This window comes from Rana temporaria, chromosome 1, assembly GCF_905171775.1.
Source record: "Rana temporaria chromosome 1, aRanTem1.1, whole genome shotgun sequence".
In the NCBI taxonomy this organism is placed as follows: Eukaryota; Metazoa; Chordata; class Amphibia; order Anura; family Ranidae; genus Rana; species Rana temporaria.
In genome coordinates, this window is record NC_053489.1 from 182,361,433 (window position 1) to 182,383,420 (window position 21,988).

The following is a 21,988-nucleotide window of genomic DNA, read 5'->3' on the forward strand; positions in this document are numbered from 1 at the left end:
CCCTGTCCTGGACCTAAAGGCCCTCAACTCCTTTGTCAAGGTGCAGCGATTCAGGATGGAGTCGGTCCGTTCTGTCATAGCGGCCCTCCACCAGGGGGACTTCATGGCGTCCTTGGACATCATGGACGCATACCTGCATGTCCCCGTTTGCACAAGCCACCAAAGGTATCTGCGTTTTGCGATCGGGGAGGACCACTATCAATTTGTGGCCCTCCCGTTCGGGCTGGCGTCGGCACCACGGGTGTTCACCAAGGTGCTCGCCCCGATCCTGGCCTTGCTAAGGCAGCGAGGGATTGCTATCGTGGGATACCTGGACGACCTTCTCCTGAGAGCTTCTAAAAGCTCAGAGTTAGGAGGACGTGTCCATCACGTGTCGGACTCTGCAGGAGTTCGGCTGGCTTCTGAATCTCAAAAAATCAGTGTTGGTTCCGTCCCAGAGGCTGGAACACCTGGGGCTGGTTTTGGATTCGGGGGAGGCAAAAGTGTTCCTCCCATCGGAAAAACTGCGGACCCTGCAATCTGCAGTGAGACAGTTGTCGACCCAGAAGTGGTCGTCTCTTCGCTTCTGCATGCGGGTTCTGGGTCTGATGGTGGCCTCCTTCGAGGCGGTTCCGTATGCCCAATTCCACACCAGGGAACTACAGAAGGAGATTCTGTCACGATGGGACAGGGTCCCATCTTCTCTGGATCGCCAGATTCGGTTGAGCCATCTGGCCAAGTCTTCCCTGGCATGGTGGCTGACGTCTCCGGTGCTTCGGTCCGGGAAGTCTTTTCTTCCGTGCCGCTGGACAGTGGTCACGACGGATGCCAGCCTCTTCGGCTGGGGGGGCGTCTGGGGCACCCAGTCAGCCCAGGGTCGCTGGACTCAGGAGGAGTCCCGCCTGCCGATCAATATCCTGGAGCTCCGAGCGATCAAGCTGTGCCTTGTCAGGTGGTCCCTGGAGCTGCAGGGCCGTCCTGTCAGGATCCAGTCCGACAACGCCACGTCCGTGGCGTACGTCAATCATCAGGGCGGCACAAGGAGCTCGGCGACGGAGGTCGCTCACATACTTCGGTGGGCCGAAAGGTCCGTTCCGGCCCTGTCAGCGGTATACATTCCGGGAGTTCTGAATTGGCAAGCCGACTTCCTAAGTCGCACGACTCTGGATCAAGGGGAGTGGTCTCTCCACCCGGAGGTGTTTCAGATCCTGTGCCAAAAATGGGGCACTCCAGACGTGGACCTTCTGGCGTCCCGTCTCAATCGGAAGGTACCACGGTTTGTGGCCAGGTCAAGGGACCTGTGGGCAGACGCGTCAGACGCGTTAGTGGCTCCCTGGGGTCAATATCACCTGATTTACGCCTTCCCTCCTCTAAGGCTCCTACCCCGCTTGCTGCGCAGGGTGGAAGCCGAAGGGATTCCAACGATCCTGATCGCCCCAGATTGGCCGCGTCGCTCTTGGTACGCGGACCTGGTACGTCTGGTGGCAGACGCCCCCTGGCGCCTGCCTCTGAGGGAAGATCTCCTGTCTCAGGGCCTGATCTTCCATCCTGCTTTACGGTCACTGGCTTTAACGGCGTGGCTGTTGAGAACCAGGTACTGAAGGACCGGGGCCTGTCGGGCCCGGTAATCTCTACCATGATGCGTGCACGGAAGTCCACTTCTCGAAAATGTATCATCGTACATGGAAAGCATACATCTCTGTGTGAGGAGATGAAGTGGCACCCCGTACTTACGTGGTGTCCCGGATCCTGTTGTTCCTACAGCGGGGAGTGGACCAGGCTCTTGCCTTGAGCACGATCAAGAGTCAGATTTCTGCTCTGGCTGTTTATTTTCAGCGTCCCGTGGCAGCGCACTCTTTGGTTCGCACGTTTGTGCAGGGGGTCCGGCATGTGGCCCCCCCGGTGCGCCCTCCGCTACCTTCTTGGGACTTGAACTTGGTCCTCTCGGCGCTTCAGCGTGCCCCCTTTGAGGACATTCGGGAGATCCCCTTGCTGACTTTGTCGCAGAAGGTGGTCTTTCTGGTAGCTATTACCTCTATCAGACGAGTGTCTGAACTGTCGGCCTTGTCTTGCAAGGCCCCCTACTTGGTCATCCATCAGGATAAGGCGGTGCTGCGCCCGCGACCTTCTTTTCTTCCGAAGGTCGTTTCGGCCTTTCACATTAACGAGGACATTGTTGTTCCATCATTATGTCCTCAGCCGAAGAACCCGAAGGAAGCCGTTTTACATTCTCTGGATGTGGTTCGGGCCCTTTGAGTTTACTTGTCGGCAACGGCTCCGTTCCGGAAGTCGGACTCGCTGTTCGTGTCTGTGTCCGGTCCCAGTAAGGGCCTGGCAGTCTCGTCGGCCACCATTTCCAGGTGGATCCGACAGGTTGTGCTTCAGGCCTACGCCCTGAAGGGGCGGGCGCCTCCCTTTCGGGTCACGGCGCATTCGACCAGGGCGATTGGAGCCTCCTGGGCTTTCCGACACCAAGCCTCTGTGTTACAGGTGTGTAAGGCTGCGACCTGGTCGTCGGTCCACACGTTTTCAAAGTTTTATAAGGTGGATGTGAGTGCATCTTCTGATGCCTCATTCGGCCGCAGGGTGTTACAGGCGGCAGTTTAAGGTTGGAGTTCCTCCGTTGACTAACTCCGGTTTTGTTTGGGGTGTAACCTGTTTGCTGTGTTATTTTTCCCACCCCTCGTTTTTTTGACACTGCTTGGGGACGTCCCTAAGGTCAAAGGATGCTGTGTCCGTCTATGAACGAAAGAGAAAAAAGATTTTTGTACTCACCGTAAAATCCATTTCTCTGAGTTCATAGACGGACACAGCACCCACCCCTCCTTGGTTTGTACTGCTTGTTACAAACTGAAGCTGCTGGATCAGGGTGTGGGTTATGCCTGGGGGAGCCACGCCCCCTGGGAGGAGCGGCATGAAGGAAAGTTTTAACACCTTAAGTGCTGTAAGAATTCTGCCTAAAATCTCCTGGTAGGAAGAACATAACCCTAAGGTCAAAGGATGCTGTGTCCGTCTATGAACTCAGAGAAATGGATTTTACGGTGAGTACAAAAATCCTTTTTTTTCGCTCGCCCTGTGCGGTGGGGGTAGGTGTACATGGTGCTTGAATCCCCGCTGCGGGGTAGCAGCGCACCGGATACCGCATGCCTAACAAGTCTGCGGACATACCTGCTTCCGCCTGAAGGTCTGCTCCCGCCCGTGTCTCGGGTGGGAGACTGGCTTCGCATTGCGAAGTGTTTTCCTTGGGGTACAAGATTGAGTTTCTCTCTTGTCTGCCAAACAGGTTTTTTCCCTCCGGCTTCTGGCCTCCTCCGGTTCGCCGGTTGACTCCGTCAGGGGCTGTCCAGGATCTTCTGGTCAGGGGAGTGATTGTGCCAGTTCCCTCGTTGGAACGGTCTCGGGGTTTTACTCCATTCTGTTTGTGTCCCCACGGAGGATGGGGCCCGGTCGATCCTGGGCCTCAAGTCCCTCGTTTTGTTTTGTCAATTTTCTGGCATCCTTGGATGTCATGAACGTGTACCTGCATATCCTCAAACCACCGGAGATTCTGTGCTTTGCGGTCGGGGGGGACCATTTTCAATGGTGTCCTTCCCATTCGGCGGGTTTTCACCAAGGTGCTCGTACCGATACTGGCCCGGCTGTGACAGCGGGGGTTTGTTATCATGGGATGTCTGGACGACATTCTCCTACGAGCTTCTTCGAGCTCTGCATTGGTGGAGCCGTGTATCACGTGTCAGGCTCTCCGAGTGTTCGGCTGGTTTCTGGATTGTCCTGAAATCAGGGTTGATTCCGTCTCAGGGACTGCAATACCTGGGACTGGTCCTGGATTCCTCCGGGGCGGGAGTGTTTTTCTCCTAGCGGAAAAACTTCAGACTCTGCTATCTGCTGTGCAGCAGTTGCCGACCCAGAAGCGGTCATCTCTGCGATTCTGCAGGAAGGTTCTGGGTCAGTTGGTAGCCTCTTTCGAGGCGGTTCCGTATGCCCAATTCCACGCCAGGGTGCTACGGAGGGAACTGCTGTCACGATGGGACTAGCTTCCGTCATCTCTGGATTACCAGATTCAATTGTAACATCTGATCATGTCTCCCCTGGTGTGGTGGCTGGCGTTTCCGGTGCTTCGGGCCGGAAAGTCATTTTCTCTTATCACCTTCCAGGACGGCACCCGAGAGATGATGGCTCCTCCCTGCAGGAAACACAATCACATGACAGTTTAAAAAGCCCCACCCTTCCCCTTGCTCCCCAGTATTGATTGTGTTTCTCCGAACACAGCGACACGTTTATTTTTTTGTTAAAACCTAGAGACCGGGGAGGGTCGAAGGTACCCCTGTGAGACAGGTTTTAGGGAGGCCGGGGAGGGCTGAACTAACCTGTAGACTTCGGTCCAAACTCACAGGTCGCCCCCTATACACACCAGTGCTCTGAGCTGCGGGGAGGTGAGCCATCACTGAGTGCTGTTGAAACCACCGCCATCGAAAGGGCTGTTCCCGGGTCTTCAAAATTCAAATGCTGCGTTCCAAGCCTCGTTCTGGGAACAGGAACCGCATCACAGGAAGTGGGCGGTTCCTGGCGGCGTAACCCGGAAGTTCCTGTCGGCAACGTGAGACAGCGCTGAGCGGTGGGCAGGTCGGCTTGTGGACGACTCGTGTAGGAGTACCGACAGCCAGGACCAAGTCACCCTCCTCATGGAAGAGGACGGAAAGACAGATGCGACCGCTGGCAGATCCAGGTCGGGGGTCGGTAAGTACGAATCCCCCTGGAAAGGGAGGAGGGAAGCAGTGAAGATTTCCCAAACTTTTAGGGAACGACCAGTGCAGGATCTGGCCCTTCTTCTAGTCTGTTTTCTCTCCTCCCCAGTACAGCCAGCAGTCTTTGGGAAAAAAGACAGAGTAATGTGTGTATACCTCATGTCTTTCAGAATCCCCCAGCGGAGCCCAGGAGGCCTCAGCTCAGTCTCCTGCCGCTACAGGGCATAGTTCCTCTAAGAAATGTGGGAATTGCAGAGAGAAACTCCCCAAATCTTACTCTAAGCCTTTCTGCTACAAATGTATTAATACTTTAGCAGGGAAGGAGGCTGCGGCAATGATGAAGAATTTTCTTGCATCTATGCAAACAGAAATGTTAGCAACAGTAAAAGCTTTCCGGGAGGCAGCTGGTCAGACAGCTCAGACTGGGACAGAGGATCTTACCCCCAGGGAAGGCACTTCCTCACAAGAAAACCCCTTTTCTAGGGGCCCAAGTGCCTTCTTCACATCACCGCAAAATCCCCCTCCGGGGGAGATAGAGGGTGAAGAAAGTGAGGTAGCAAGCTTACCCAGGTCCCGGCACAGCTCAGGAGAGGTAGACGGGGACCCAATTAGTCAGTCCCAGGAAGACGCACGTCTTAGGAGACACCTCTTTGCCGTGGAAGATCTGGAGGGTCTCCTCCAGGCAATTTACGCCACAGAGGAGATACCAGAGACCCCTAAAGCAGCATTAGCACAGGATAAGGTCTATAGGGGTTTGGGCGACACCCAATCTAAAGTATTTCCCCTACACCAGTCCCTCAAGGAATTAGTCCTACAGGAGTGGAGAGATCCTGAAAGGAGGATTATCAAACAAAAAACCTGGAAAAGAAGGTTTCCCTTCTCCCAGGAAGACGAGGAGGTCTTTTTTAAACTCCCTAGACTTGATGCGGCCTTGTCGCAAGTCACTAAATTGTCTGATCTCTCCTTTGAGGATGCGGGTAACATCAAGGATCTGATGGACCGTAGAGCAGAATCTCTCCTTAGAAAAGCTTGGGAGGCCAACTCGGCAGCACTAAGTCCAGCTCTAGCAGCAGCATGCGTAGCTAGGAACACCGATATATGGGTGGAAACGCTCACCGAGCACATGGCTCAGAATACTGATGCAGAAGAAGTAGTTGAGTCACTTACAGTGATAAGAAAAGCGATTGCTTACCTAGCAGATGCAGCAATTGAATCTGCACGAGCATCAGCTAAAACAGCAGCCCTCATTAACTCAGCCAGGAGGGCAGTTTGGATTAAAGCCTGGGAAGGAGATGTAACATCCAAGGGTAAATTATGTGGTATCCCCTTTCAGGGTTCCCTGTTGTTTGGCAAAGACCTAGATGATGTCCTGGCCAGGTCATCAGAAAAAGGCAAAAAATTTCCAGTTAAACCCAAAAAAGAAGTTTTCAAAAAAACTTTTCGAGGCCCCCAGGGGCAGGGTAAACAAAAATCCAAAAAGGAACCTTACAGGCGCTGGAACTTTGGTAAAGGGAATAAGAGGAACAACCTGCTTTTCCCTCCTCCAAAAACCGGCGACAAACAATCCAAGTGACGCCGAGATCAAAGTGGGGGGTCGACTGTCCCAATTCCTTCCCCAATGGGAAAAATTTTCGAACAGTCCCTACATTCGCCTAATAATTCAAAAGGGCTATCGTCTAGAATTTCTGACGACACCCCCCTCTATGGTCACGCTTACACATCTTCCCAGGGATGCTCTGAAGAGGTCTGCCCTCTTACAGGGCATAAGGGAGTTAGCAGAACAACTAGTGATAGTGCCGGTACCAAAGGATCAGCAATACCGGGGATTTTATTCCCATGTATTCGTGGTTCGCAAACCTTCTGGAAAATACCGTTTAATAGTGAATCTGAGAAACCTGAACAAGTTTCTGGAATACAAAAAATTCACTATGGAAAGTATTTATTCGGTAAGAAAGAACCTCATGAAGGAAGCCTTCATGGTGACCCTAGACCTCAAAGATGCCTACCTTCACGTACCAATTCATGTGGATCACCAGGCATACCTGAGGTTTGCGGTTGTAGTGGAAGGAGAAATCCTCCACTGGCAGTTCAGGGCACTACCCTTTGGGCTAACTTCCAGCCCAAGAATATTCACAAAAATCCTAGCGGAAGCTACGGCATTTCTACACCTACAGGGCATATCCCTTATACCCTATCTGGACGACTTACTGATATCAGGAAAGTCTGCCATTCAGGTCTCGTTGGACACCAACAGGGTAATAGCAGTCCTGGAGAGTCTAGGGTGGATAGTCAACAAAGAAAAATCCTCCCTCAAACCAGAGCAGGTCAAGACCTTCCTGGGATATATAGTGGACACTCGGCAGCAGAAGCTCTTCTTACCAGAAGACAAGGTGTTAAAGCTAGCCTCAGCGGCAGGGGCCCTAAAAAAGAACCCCAGACTCTCCAGAAGAAGTGTTCTGAGAGTCTTAGGCCTTATGTCAGCCAGCATTCCAGCAGTGGTCTGGGCGCAGCTTCATGCCAGGACACTGCATTTCTTCTTCCTGTCCTCATGGGACAAAAAGAGGGAGTCCCTAGACCAGGACATTCTGCTCACCCCCCAGGTCCTGACCTCCCTGGAGTGGTGGACGTTTCACCAAAACCTGAAGGAAGGGCGACCATGGGCACAGTGGAACCCAGTGAAGGTTACCACCGATGCCAGTTCCTGGGGGTGGGGCGCCCACCTGGAAAAGAAAAAAGCTCAGGGGCAATGGGACAGCTCACTAGCTCGCAGGTCATCCAACTACAGGGAACTCAGAGCAGTGGGGGAAGCCCTAATAGCCTTCCAGGAAGACATCAGGGGCAGAGAAGTCCTAGTAAGCTCCGACAATTCCACAGTGGTAGCGTACCTAGGCCACCAGGGAGGGACCAGATCCAGCCCCCTATTAGAATTATCCAAGGAGATCTTGGAATGGGCAGAAGGAAGAGTAGTCTCCATTTCAGCCATACACATAAAGGGGACGAACAATGCAGAAGCGGACTTCCTCAGCCGTTACCAGCTGAGGCAGGAGGAATGGGAACTGAACCCAGAGGTCTTTCAAACTTTGGTCCAGCTCTTCGGAAATCCAGAGATAGACCTATTTGCCAACCGACAAAACAGGAAAGTGGGAAGGTACTTCTCGATTTCCAGGGAACCACAGTCGGAGGGTCTGGATGCACTATCCCAGACCTGGGACTTCGGGCTGGCCTATGCTTTCCCGCCGGTGATGCTTATTCCGCGAGTTCTCCAAAAACTCAGCAGGTCCCCGGGCCAGATTCTTCTGATAGCACCATGGTGGCCAAGAAGAACTTGGTTCGCAAACCTAAGATCCATGGCGATAAGGGAACCAATAAAACTCCCGTACAGGGCAGATCTCCTCAGGCAGGGCCCAGTACTTCACCCCAAGCCGGAATTTTTTCAACTAGCGGCCTGGTTAGTGAGCGCCAGATCTTAGAACGCAAAGGCTGCTCAGAAAGGGTCATTAGTACTCTTCTCATGAGCAGGAAATCAGTAACTCAAAAGATTTACCTTAAGGTGTGGAAGACCTTCTGTTCCTGGGGTAAGAAAAAAACAAGTATCCTTAACTTCTATCCCGGTTATCCTGGACTTCCTCCAGGATGGGGTAGACATGGGACTAAAAGTCAGTACCCTTCGGGTCCAGATAGCGGCCCTCTCAGTCTATCTTGACAAAAGATTGGCCAAAGAGGACCTGATTAGACGTTTCTTGTTGGCCAGGGAAAGAGGGTCTCCAGTCCAGAAACATAGTTGTCCGCCTTGGGACTTAACTAGGGTGTTAGAGGCGTTATCTATACACCCATTCGAACCTCTGGAAGAGGTTTCCCTTAAGTTTCTAACTTTAAAATTGACTTTTTTGTTAGCCATTACTTCGGCCAGAAGGGTAGGGGATTTGCAGGCGCTATCCATGAAAGAGCCCTTCCTGAGAGTACAGGCAGATAGGATCACTCTTAGAGCAGACCCCCTGTATTTACCGAAAGTGGCATCCTTATTTAATAGGACGCAAGACATAATATTGCCGTCCTTTTGTTCTGAACCAAAGAACGAGAAAGAAAATAAATTTCATTTTTTAGACGTAAGAAGGTGTCTTCTTACTTACCTAGAAAGAACTAAGAGTTTTAGGAGATCCAATCACCTATTAGTTCTACATGCTGGGCCCAGGAAGGGACTGCAGGCATCAAAGGGCTCAGTCTCAAGATGGATTAGAGAGGCTATATCCATAGCCTACGTATGCACCGGAGCGACTGCTCCCAGTAAAATCAAGGCTCACTCTACTAGATCCTTGGCAACTTCCTGGGCTGAGAAAGCAGGGGCCTCCTGGGAACAAATCCGCAGCGCGGCTACCTGGTCCAGCCATCACACATTCCTGAAGCACTATCGTGTGGAAATGTTATCACAGCAAGACTTAGCCTTTGGTCGAAAGGTTCTACAAGCTGTGGTCCCACCCTGAAGGTAGGCCTGTGTATACTTGATTATCCTCTCGGGTGCCGTCCTGGAAGGTGATAAGAGAAAACCTACGTTAGGCTTACCGGTAACGGTATTTCTATGAACCTTCCAGGACGGCAGGCCTACTTCCCGCCCTATGTGGAGGGAAAAAGGTAAGTACCTATAAGGACTACGTCCCTTGTGAACCAGTTCAGGATTACTCTATTACATACTGGGGAGCAAGGGGAAGGGTGGGGCTTTTTAAACTGTCATGTGATTGTGTTTCCTGCAGGGAGGAGCCATCATCTCTCGGGTGCCGTCCTGGAAGGTTCATAGAAATACCGTTACCGGTAAGCCTAACGTAGGTTTTTCTGCAGGCCACTGGACAGTGGTCACGACGGATGCCAGCCTCTCCGGTTGGGGAGGGGCGCTTGGGGCACCCAGTCAGCCCAGGGGCACTGGACTCAGGTGGAGTCCTGCCTACTGATCAACGTTCTGGAGCTCCGAGCAATGAAGCTTTGCCTTGCCAGGTGGTCCCTGGATCTACAGGGCCGACCGGTCAGGATCCTGTCCGATAACACCACGTCCGTGGCGTAGGTTGATCATCAGGGAGGCGCACGGAGTTCTGTTGCAGCGACGGGGGTCGCGCGCATCCTTTCGGTGGGCCGAAGGGTCCGTTCCGGCTCTATCGGCCGGGTACATTCCGGGAATAAGGAATTGGCTAGCCGACTACCTAAGTCGCACTGCACTGGGCCAAGGAGAGTGGTCTCTCCACCCGCAGGTGTTTCGGGGTCTGTGCCGAAAGTGGGGCACTCCGGACGTGGACCTTCTAGCGTCCCGTCTCTATCGGTAGGTGCCACGGTTCGTGGCCAGGTTTAAGGACCCGTGGGCGGACGCGTCAGGCGCGTTGGTGGCTCCTTGGGGTCGCTGTCGCCTACTTTACACCTTCCCTCCTCGGAAGCTTCTTCCTCGCCTGCTGCGCAGAGTAGAAGCTGTAGGGATTCTATCGGTCCTGATTGCCCCAGATTGGCCGCGTCGCTTCTGGTACGCGGACCAGGTGCGTCTGCTGGCAGACGCCCCCTAGCGTCTTCCCCTGGGAATTGATTTTCTGTTACAGGGTCCGATCTTCCACCCTGTTTCACAGCCACCGGCCTTAGCGGCGTGGCTGTTGAGAGCCAGGGGCTTAAGGACCGAGGCCTATTGGGCTCGGTGGTCTCTACCGTGCTGCCTGCACGGAAGTCTACCTCACGTAGGTTTTTTCCTCATGCATGGAAGGCCTACTTCTCTGTGTGTGGGGAGATGAACTGGCACTCTCGTACATGCGTTGTGTACAGGATTCTGCTGTCTTTGCAGCAGGGAGTGGTTCAGGCTCTCGCCTTACGTACGGTTAGGAGCCAGATTTCTGCTCTGGCTGTTTTTACTTGCAGCGACCCTTGGCATCGCACTCCTGGGTGCGTGCGTTGGGTCAGGGGGTCTGTTAGGTGGCCCCTTCGGTGTGCCCTCCATTACCCCCATGGGACTTGAATTTAGTCCTTTCAGTGCTTCGGGACGCTCCCTTTGAGGACATTCGGGAGGTTTTTTGTTTATTGTCACAAAAGGTGATTTTATTTCTGGTAGCAATTACCTCGATCAGACGGGTGTCTGTCTGTTCTGGCGGCCTTGTCTTGCAAGGCTCCCTGCTTGGTCATCCGTAAGGATGAGGTGGTGCTGCGGCCGCAGCCGTTTTTTCTCCCTAAGGTCGTTTAGGCTTTTCACTTGAATGTGGACATTGTTCTTCCATCCTTATGTCCTCAGCCGAGGAACCCGAAGGAGGCCACTTTACATTCTTTGGATGTGGTTCGGGCCCTTCAAGTTTACTTGTCGGCGACAGCTCCGTTCCGGAAGTCGGACTCGCTGTTCGTGTCTGTGTCCGGTCCCAGTAAGGGCCTGGCAGTCTCGTCGGCCACCATTTCCAGGTGGATCCGACGGATTGTGCTTCAGGCCTATGCCCTGAAGGGCGGGCGCCCCCCTTTCGGGTCATGGCGCATTCGACCAGGGCGATCGGGGCCTCTTGGGCTTTCCGACACCAAGCCTCTGTGTTACAGGTGTGTAAGGCTGCGACCTGGTCGTCGGTCCACGCTTTTTCAAAGTTTTATATGGTGGATGTGAGTGCATCTTCTGATGCCTCCTTCGGCCGCAGGTGTTACAGGCGGCAGTTTAAGGTTGGAGTTCCTCCGTTCCTCAACTCCGGTTGGGGTGTAACCTGTTTTTGCTGTGTTATTTTTCCCACCCCTCAAATTTTTTGACACTGCTTGGGGACGTCCCTAAGGTCAATGAAGGCTGTGTCCGTCTATGAACGAAAGAGAAAAAAGGATTTTTGTACTCACCGTAAAATCCATTTCTCTGAGTTCATAGACGGACACAGCACCCACCCCTCCTTTGTTTGTACTGCTTGTTACGAACTGAGGCTGCTAAAGCAGGGTGTGGGTTATGCCTGGGGAAGGCACGCCCCCTGGGAGGAGCGGCATGAAGGAAAGTTTTTAACACCTTAAGTGCTGTAGAATTCTGCCTAAATCTCCTGGTAGGAAGAAGCATAACCCTAAGGTCAATGAAGGCTGTGTCCGTCTATGAACTCGGAGAAATGGATTTTACGGTGAGTACAAAAATCCTTTTTTTTTGGGGCTGTCTCTACCAGCTTTGCACATCTAGAGTGACATTTTTGCCCGTTTTTTGCAAAATGACTCAAGCTCTGTCAGATTGGATGGAGAGCGTCTGTGAATGGCAATTTTCATGTCTTGCCACATATTTTTAATTGGATTTAAGATTACCCGGTATTTGGCTCCATCTTCCCATCAACTCCGACCAGCTTTCCTGTCCCTGCTGAAGAAGGGCATCCCCACAATATGATGCTACCACCACCATGTTTCACGTGGGGGAGGTGTGTTGAGAGTGATGTGCAGTGTTAGTTTTCCACCACACATAGCGTTGTTTGCTTTTAGGCTAGGCCAAAAAGTTCAATTTTGGTCTCCTCTAACCCAGAGCACCTTCTTCCACATGTTTGCTGTGTGTCCCACATGGCTTCTCGCAAACTGGACTTCTTATGGCTTTCTTTCAACAATGGCTTTCTTCTTGACACTCTTCCATAAAGGCCAGATTTGTGGAATGCACAATTAATAGTGGATAATACATATGTTTTTGTGGATCTCTGCAGCTCCTCCAGAGTTACCATATGCCTCTTGGCTACTTCTCTGAATTATGCTCTCCTTGCCTGTCCGTTTAGGTGGACGGCCATGTCTAGGTAGGTTTTTAGTTGTGCCATACACTTTACATTTTTTGAATAATGGTTTAAACAGTGCTCTGAGAGATGTTCAAAGTTTGGGATATTTTCTTCACTAAGGTTCTTTAACAAACCTGAGGGCTTCACAGAACAGCTGTATTTATATTGAGATTAGATTACACACACACACAGGTGGGACTGTAATTACTAATTAGGTGATTTCTGAAGGCATTTGGTTCCACTGGATTTTAGTTGGGGGGGTGTATCGGAGTAAAGGGGGCTAAATACAAATGCATGTCACACATATAATATATTAATTAAAAACCATATATAATTTTTCTTACACTTCACAATTACGTGCCACTTTGTGTTGATCTATCACATAAGATTTGCGTTTTACAGCGAGATCTATGAAGTCTGCACTGTTTTGCTACAAAACGGCACCAATAAATGGCCTTGGGGACTGGCCACTATACATATGTGGATCGTTCTTTTCCCAATTGTGATGGGACATCATTTACATCTTCCTAGGACTGTGCTCCTGTGCGCGTGCACAGTTCTGGGATTGTGCTGTAATTGGACACAGGCAAAGGGTACAAAGCCAGTGAGTAGCTCAAATACCATGAAATCACTGTGACCAATCACAGAATATAAGCAAAGGCTGCAGTTCATAGCAGTGTCTCACACATCCATTGCAAAGAGAACCTATTGGCCACTAACCAGCACCAGTTCAATCCAGTGCAGTGCCAACAATGGAAAAACCCAGCCCTCTACTGTCATTCACCTTTCTTCTGTGTATATCAGCCTCATTCTGACTGATCTGACCCCAACCACCACCTAATTTCTTTTGCAAATCCCCTATACATTAGCCCCTTTTTACCTCCTGATTGACTTGGCATGTTTAACTTTCAGAAAATTGTGGTTTTGTACTTGTCTCTTTCATTCATGGACGGACACAGCATCTTATTCTTGACATTAGGGTATTGGCCTTCTATCAGGAGAGGACTAGGCAGAAAATCATGTTAAGTATTAAACATACATCAAAACTGTACAGTACGGCCTTTTTGATCCTGAGATCTACGATCAACTGCCGACTGGGTGACAAGCTGGATCCTCGGTCCTTGTAGTCCGCCCCCCCCCCCCCCCTCCAGCGTGTACCGGCCTTTCAGCTACGCGTTGGGCCGTCCACGACAATCCACGTTGCTCCAGGGGTGGCCGGTGAGCTATATGCACCAGGGCACACATGACCGGGCTCTATGTCCGTGTTAGTGTCCCGTGCCGACAGCCATGCCGTAACCGCGCAGACATTGGTTCTGTCTGGGATGCCTTGCCTTGGTCATCGCAGGATGGGTAAGTAGCAGTCCCCCTGCTCCGGCAGGGTGGTATGGCTGGGGAGGTCGATAGGGGGTTCCCACCCTCCCTGTCCTTCCCCCCCCCCCCCCTCCCTGTCCTTACCCCCCCCCCCTGTCCTTACCCCCCCCCGTCCTTACCCCCCCCCCTGTCCTTACCCCCCCCCCCTGTCCTTACCCCACCCCCACCCCAGTCTCCCATGGTGCTAGGCTCGTGCTCGCAACGTTAGCTGGCCAGGGGAGTGTAGCGGTGGGCGGAGGAGCCCTCTGACGTTAAGACTCTGCCCACCGAGCGCGGGTAATGAGAAACGCCCACCAATTTGGCGATATTGCGGGGCAAATTACAGCTGTGGGGGTGAGTAATAAAACGATACATGAAGGAGGCATGTATATCGTTATACATATGTTAATATCTTGCAAATGATGGTAATACTTGTGGTTTGTGTGTGTGTGTGTTTCGTGTTTTTCACCCCCGCCGCCTTTGCCTTTTGGCTCATCAGTATGGTTGAAGGCCTCGCAGACCAGTTGCTTGGTTTTGAGGCAGTAACGCCAGGTACACAACAGCTGAAAATCGTCCGGGAATCTTTAGACTGCCAGCCTGTGTGTTCAACTTCCTGTCCGACAAGCTGATCTTGTAACAGACTTCTGTTGAACATGCTGGCAGCCAATAGCTGGTGGGGGGCAGTCCCCTGTTAGAACACAATAGCACAGTGGGGAGATCGCTGTACTAGCATTGTTTTTAACAGGTATTTTTTTTTTTTTTTCGTTCAGCCGCAGGGTTGAATGGAAAAATACTTGTGTACCAGGCTTTAAGCCAACTGTCAACTTCCTAGTGCAAGTCAGTTTTCTCTTATTGGTAAGCCCTTATTTTTGGAGTATTATCGGATTATAGCTAAATGTAAGACCGTTGATTTTCTTTTACAGGCCAATAGTATTGTACAATATTACATTAACGCTGAAACTCTTCTTCTTCTTTTTTTTTTTTTTCTTAGAGGTGTGGGTGCCATGGAAATTGTTGCAATGGATATGAAACTGCGTGGCATGTATATTGCAAGACAGCTGAGCTTTACTGGTGTGAGCTTCAAAATTGAAGAAGTTCCTCTTCGCCACGATTATGTCAAAATGTACAATAAATCGGTGAAACTGGTATGGACTCTGATTTTATTTAAATGTTTTTTTTTATTTACTGGAGTTTTAGCGCAATATTTTACTGGAACATTGTGTGCTATTTTTGCTGCAAGCTGTTGCGGTAGTTACAAATTTTATGTAAATGTATTCCATGTTGCAGTATGAAGCCTGATAACCCAAACCATGAAGTAGTTGTACCTGAAGTGCTGTCTTAGTATTTTGGTCATGTAATATTTGCTTAATTGTTTTTCAGTGGTATTTTTTATAAATTTTTATTTTTTTTGTTTCATCTCTCAAGTGGGTATTGGCCAGAGAGCGGTTTCAACAAGCTGCTGATTTAATTGATGCTGAGCAACGGATGAAGAAATCCATGTGGGGTCAGTTCTGGTCGGCACACCAGAGATTTTTCAAATACCTCTGTATTGCATCCAAAGTTAGAAGGGTGGTCCAGCTTGCTCGTGAGGAAATAAAAAATGGAAAGGCAAGTTTTTAGTGTCTGATAATTTAGTTCAATGCATTTGGCCCAGCCAATTGAACTTTATTTTTTATTTTTTTTATATATATATATATATATATATTTTTTTTTTTTCAGTGTGTGGTTATTGGTCTGCAGTCAACTGGAGAGGCAAGAACTCTTGAAGCTTTGGAGGAAGGTGGTGGAGAGCTAAATGACTTTGTGTCTACAGCAAAGTGAGTTCCATGTTTAACATGCTGTCTTTAAGGATATATACATATATCAGGCTTCAGGCATAAATTGTATGACTTTTACCAATCGTTTGCTACATAAAGTACTTCGCCCAAAATGATTTTGTCTGCTTTTTTAGACTTTAGAATACCGATATAGGGAGAGTTCCCTCATCTTTTTAAATCATGCAGGACAGGGTAACGGGTTCATATATTTCCCACTCCCAGCAGCACACATTCAGCTTTTCTTCACTCTCATGCTGCTACTAAGTCGAAGAAACCACGTAAGCTTTGAGTCCCACAAGTCATCTTGTATAATTGACCCTGTTCTGTCACATGAGCCAAAGTCCTTCATTTTTTACATTAACCTCTCGGCATAACATATATATGCGGCCTCACTGGGCTTTTTGCTGTGGGACCGCATATAGGCATATCTTTCTTTGTGCTAGGAGATCGTCCTACCAAGAGCCCTGGGACCCATTTTAATGATCGCTATCTGGAACTCCTAATTCCAGGTCACCTGATCTCTGTGAAGCCTCAGAGCGAGACTAATTTCAGAGAGAAAAGGTGTGTAAAAATCTAGGTCAGTGCCAGGGTTTTTATATTTTTTTATTTTTCTCTTCCGTTCATGGACGGACACAGCAGCCTTTGACCTTAAATTATATCCGCTTCCTTCCAGGAAAGTTAGGCAGAAAAAAAGCACTTTAAGTGTTAATAACACTTTCCTCAGTGCAGCTCCTCCCAGGGGGCGTGGTTCCCCGGGTATAACCCACACCCTGCTCTAGCGGCTCCAGTTTTTTTTTTTCTGCCTAACGACAGAGGACAGGTACTCTGGAGTCCTGTACTCTGGAGACTTTTTTTCTTGCGATTTTCTCGCTTTTTATTTTGTTCCTGCATTTTTGAATCCTGTGATTCTTCCATCAACAGCCGACTGGGTGACAGGCTGGGTCTTGACTCTTGTAGTCTCCCCATGTTCGGCCATCGAGCGTGTGCCGGCCCTCAGCTATGGGTCGTCCACGACAGGCCCCATTGCTTCAGGGGCGGCCAGGGAACTACATGTTCCAGGACACACATATGACCGGTCTCTATGGCGTTGTCACAATGTGTCTGGCCGACAGCCATGCCGTTAGTGGACGTTGGTTCTCTCCCTGGGAGGCCTCTGCTTCTATTTTTGCAGCCAGGAGGTGACCGATGGGTTGTTCTGTCTTGCAGTACACAGCGGTGGGGCAATATGGAACCTGCACCTGGTGTTTCTGTCCCAGCAATGCCTGAGTTATACTTTAATCCCCCTGCTCCTGCTGCATCTGTTGAGGCAATGTCGTCTGTACTTGAGGCGTTTCTCGCCAGGTTTAAAGCAGCTAGTGCCCAGTAGGGGGGTATAAAGCGCCCCCTCCCTGAGCCTGCTTCTGGGGATGTCTGACACAGATTCATTGCCTGCTGTTGCTTCTGGTTCTGTAATGTCAGGTGATGCAGGCTTAACCCACACGGACTGTGAGGATGACTCTGCCTCAGGGTCAGTAAATGATGGGGAATTTGTTGGAGCCCTTATTTCTGCGTTGCGTCATACTCATAAATTTGAGGATTTGGCGGGAGCACCAGTTGTGCCGGTCGCTTTTGGGTTCCGCAAGCCGCCCAGCACCGCAAAAGTATTTCCCTGTATTTCTTATTTGGAGCATTTGCTATGTAAGCAATGGGACACGCCACAAAGTTTTTGCGGTTCCTAAAAACTTTGCGGTCCGTTATCCCTTTGAGGAGGACTTTTAAAAAAAAAAAGTGGGTCTCTCCTCTGTCAGTGGACCCTCCTGTGTCCAGACTGAGTAAAGCCACCACATTGCCTGTGGTAGGGGCTCCTGCTTTTACAGACCCCACTGATAGAGCGGGCCACAGACTCCACTCTCCTATGTTCACAGTTGTGGGTTTGGCTGTGAGACCAGTCGTGGCCGGGTCTCTGGTGTCGCAGACACTGACTGAACGGGCAAAGTTGTTGCTGGAGGAGCAGTATGCTTCTGAGACCTGCAAGGACCTGGCTGAACAATTGGTTCAGGGTCTAAAATTTGTCTGTGAGTCGGCCCTGGATAGGCTTCCCTTGCTTTCCAGAGCCTCCGCCTATGCGGTGGTACTATGCCGCCTTGTGTGGCTGAAATGCTGGTCTGCGGACCAATCCTCCAAGAAGGCCTTGTTGGACTTGCCTTTTAAGGGCTGAACGGCTTTTTGGGGCGTCCCTGGATGACCCCATTAAGGATGCCACAGGTGGTGAGAGCACACTGCTCCCACAGTCTGGGAAGGAGCCTCGCCATAGGCAAGGGCCCTCTTTTACTACCCCAATGTGTTTTTTTTTCGTGCGTCAGGAAAGAGTTTTCAAGGTGCTAAGGCGCCCGCTGCAGGGCAGAAGCGCCCCTGGTTCCACAAGCCTAACAAGCCTGCGGACAAACCTGCTTCCGCGTGAAGGTCTGCCCCCGCCCGGGTCTCGAGCCGGCTTCGCGGCTTGGTGGAGGTCTCTCCTCTCCGACGGTTGGGTTTGCGAGGTTGTTTCCTCGGGGTACAAGATAGTTTCTCTCTTGTCCACAAAACAGATTTTTCCTTCCAACCTCCCGCTTCCTCCGGTTCGCCGGCAGGCTCTGTCAGGATCTTCTGGTCAGGGGAGTGATTGTGCCAGTTCCCTTGATGGAATGGTTTCAGGGGTTTTACTCCGTTTGTAGTCCTCGAAAAGGAAGGGGTCCGTCCAATCCTGGACCTCAAGGCCATAAATTGTTTTGTCAAAGTGCAAAAATTCAGGACAGAGTCGATTCGCTTGGTAATTGTAGTGCTCCATCAGGGGGACTTCATGGCATCCTTGGATATCATGGACGCATACCTGCGTGTTCTCATATGCACAAAGCACCAGAGATTTCTGCGCTTTGCGATCGGGGAGGACCACTTTCAATTTGTGGCCCTCCCGTTCGGCCTGGCCTCGGCACCACAGGTTTTCACCAAGGTCCTCCCCCCGATACTGGCCCTGCTGAGACAGCGAGGGATCGCTATCGTGGGAGACCTGAAAGACCTTCTCCTGAGAGCTTCCTCAGAATTAGAAGAGCACGTGTTACTCTCCGAGTTCGGCTGGCTTCTGAATATCCAGAAGTCAGTGTTGGTTCCGTCTCTGCGTCTGGAATACCTAGGGCTAGTCCTGGATTCCACGGAAGGCGAGAGTTTTTCTCCCAACGGGGAAACTTCAGACTCTGCAATCTGCGGTGCAGCAGTTGTTGACCCAGAAGTGGTCGTCTCCGATTCTGCATGAGGGTTCTGGGTCTGATGGTGGCCTCTTTCGAGGCAGTTCCTTATGCCCGATTCCACACCAGGGAACTACAGAAGGAGATTCTGTCACGTTGGGACAGGCTCCCGTCTTCTCTGGATTCCCAGATTCAGTTGAGTCAACTGGTCAAGTCTTCCCTGGTGTGGTGGCTGACGTCTCCGGTGCTTCGGGCCAGGATGTCGTTTCTGCCATGTCACTGGACAGTGGTCACGACGGATGCCAGCCTCTCCGGCTGGGGGGGGTGTTTGGGGCACCCAGTCAGCCCAGGGGCGCTGGACTTGGGAGTCTTGCCTGCCGATCAATGTTCTGTAGCTCCGAGCAATCAAGCTGTCCGGCTCGATCGGCCGTGTACATTCTGGGTGTTCAGGATTGGCAAGCCGACTAACTAAGTCGCCAAACACTGGACCCAGGAGACTGGTCACTTCACCCGGAGGTGTTTCGGAGTCTGTGCCAAAAGTGGGGCACTCCAGACCTTCTAGCGTCCCGTCTCAACCGGAAGGTGCCACGGTTCGTGGCCAGGTCGAAGGACCCGTGGGCGGACGCGTTGGTGGCTCCTTGGTCACTATCGACTGATTTACGCCTTCCCTCCTCAGAAGCTTCTTCCTCGCCTGCTGCGCAGAGTGGAAGCCGAAGGGATTCCAACAATCCTGATTGCCCCAGACTGGCCGCTCCGCTCCTGGTACGCAGACCTGGTGCGTCGGGTGGCAGACACCCCCTGGCGTCTACCTCTGCGAAAAGATCTTCTGTCGCAGGGTCCGATCTTCCACCCTGCTTTAGTCGCTGGCTTTAACGGCGTGGCTGTTGAGAGCCAGGTACTGAAGGACCGAGGCCTGTCAGGCTCGGTGGTCTCTACCATGCTGGGTGCACAGAAGTCTACCTCACGTAGGATTTACCATTGTACATGGAAGGCCTAAATCTCTGTGTGAGGAGATGAAGTGGCACCCTCGTTCATACGTGGTGTCTAGGATTCTGCTGTTTTTTTACAGCGGGGAGTGGATCAGGCTCTCTTCTTGAGTGCGGTTTAGAGTCAGATTTTGGCTGTGGCAATTTACTTTCAGTGAGCTTTGGCGGCGCACTCCTTGGTGCGTACGTTTGTACAAGGGGTCCGACATGTGGCTCCTCCGGTGCTCCATCCACTACCCCCATGGGACTTGAATTTGGTCCTTTCGGTGCTTCAGGATGCTCCCTTTGAGGACATCGGAAAGATCCCTTTGTTGACTCTGTCACAAAAGGTGTTTTTTCTGGAAGCAATTACCTCGATCAGACGAGTGTCAGAACTGGCGGCCTTGTCTTGCAAGGCTCTTTATTTGGTCATCCATAAGGATAAGGTGGCGCTGCGGCCGCAGCCGTCTTTTCTCCCGAAAGTGGTTTCGGCTTTCCACATTAATGAGGACATTGTTCTTCCATTCTTGTGTCCTCAGCCGAAGAAGCAGAATGAGGCCACTTTACATTCCCTGGATGTGGTTCGGGCCCTACGAGTGTACTTATCTGCTACGGCTCCGTTCCGGAAGTCGGACTCACTGTTTGTGTCGGTTGCTGGTCCCAGAAAAGGTCTGGCAGTCTCGTTGGCCACCATTTCTAGGTGGATACGACAGGTTGTGCTTCAGGCCTATGCCCTAAAGGGGCGGGCGCCTCCCTTTCGGGTTACGGCGCATTCGACCAGGGCGATTCGTGCCTCTTGGGCTTTCCGGCATCAAGCCTCTGTGTTACAGGTGTGTTAAGGCAGCGACCTGGTCGTCAGTCCACACTTTTTCAAAGTTTTACGAGGTGGATGTGGATGCATCTTCTGATGCCTCATTCGGCCGCAAGGTGTTACAGGCGACAGTTTAAAGTTGGAGTTCCTCCGTTGAGTGACTCCCGTTTTTGTTTGGGGTGTAGCTTGGTTTGCTGTGTTTTTTCCCACCCCTCAAATTTTTTGACACTGCTTGGGGACGTCCCTAAGGTCAAAGGCTGCTGTGTCCGTCCGTGAACGGAAGAGAAAATGGGATTTTTGTACTCACCGTAAAATCTATTTCCCCTGAGTTTAGCACCCACCCCTCCTTTTGTTTGTACTGCTTGTTACGAACTGGAGCTGCTAGAGCAGGATGTGGGTTATACCCAGGGAACCACGCCCCCTGGGGGGAGCTGCACTGAGTAAAGTGTTAACACTTAAAGTGCTTTGTTTCTGCCTAACTCTCCTGGAAGGATGCGGATATAACCTAAGGTCAAAGGCTGCTGTGTCCGTCCATGAACTCAGAGAAATGGATTTTACGGTGAGTACAAAAATCCATTTTTTTTTTTCCAATTATTAGCAACTGTTTTAGGCCTTTTGTTTGTGGGCTGTACTATGGGTAAAAATGACAAACTACACATGTGATATTGCTGCGATCGTCAGAAGAAATTCTTTTTTTTTTTTTTTTTTTGGTGGCATGCTTATGATAACAAGAAATATACATTTACATTTGTGTGTGTGTGTGTGTGTGTGTGTGTGTGTGTGTGTGGTTTTTTTTTTTTTTGTACCATTTTGGACCAGTTTTCCTTTTTGATGGGGGGGAAAAAAAAAAAAATCAAGATGTCCATTACTGTTTACCACCAAACCAAAGCCCTGTTTGTTCCGTAAAGAAACCCAGTATGATCCACCTGGATGAGCAAAGTAGTTGTGATATGTACGGTTTTACTAACACATGTCCAAGTTACAAAATTGCGCTTGAGCATTAAGATTTGTTTTACCCTTAGGTGTGAAGGAGTTGACTTGTATCCTTTTGTTTTTCCTTGGTCTTGATGTGAAGTCCATCTTGGTGTTTTTGTACCACATTGCTGACATGCTGGACTGTATGGCACATCTTGAATTTCAGTTTCACATTTACTAATGAATGCTTTTTTTTTTTTTATTTCCTTTAGAGGAGTATTTCAATCTCTAATTGAAAAACATTTCCCTGCTCCTGATCGAAAGAAACTCTTAAATTTACTAGGAATTGACCTATCGCAACAAAGCAGTAACAATTCTCCCAGAGACAGCCCTTCTAAAGATAGCAAGACAAAGAAGAGGAAAGGTGGGCCAGTGTTCTGTCTGCTTTTTTAACCATTTTACTTTGAAATGAGGGCAAAAAAGCCTTAATCCCT

General features: G+C 50.6%; 1 protein-coding gene across 3 annotated transcripts in view; it reads left to right on the top strand.

Annotated features, from left to right (window-relative positions):
* The window catches only part of SBNO1 (strawberry notch homolog 1), a 135,911-nt gene that overhangs the window by 41,760 nt on the left and 72,163 nt on the right, over positions 1-21,988 (top strand). For all 3 annotated transcript variants that reach the window (XM_040347290.1, XM_040347291.1, XM_040347292.1), the window contains 4 exons: positions 14,778-14,931; positions 15,212-15,394; positions 15,506-15,603; positions 21,767-21,918. In XM_040347290.1, coding sequence (XP_040203224.1) covers positions 14,778-14,931; positions 15,212-15,394; positions 15,506-15,603; positions 21,767-21,918 — 587 coding nt within the window. The remainder of the gene's footprint in view (positions 1-14,777; positions 14,932-15,211; positions 15,395-15,505; positions 15,604-21,766; positions 21,919-21,988) is intronic.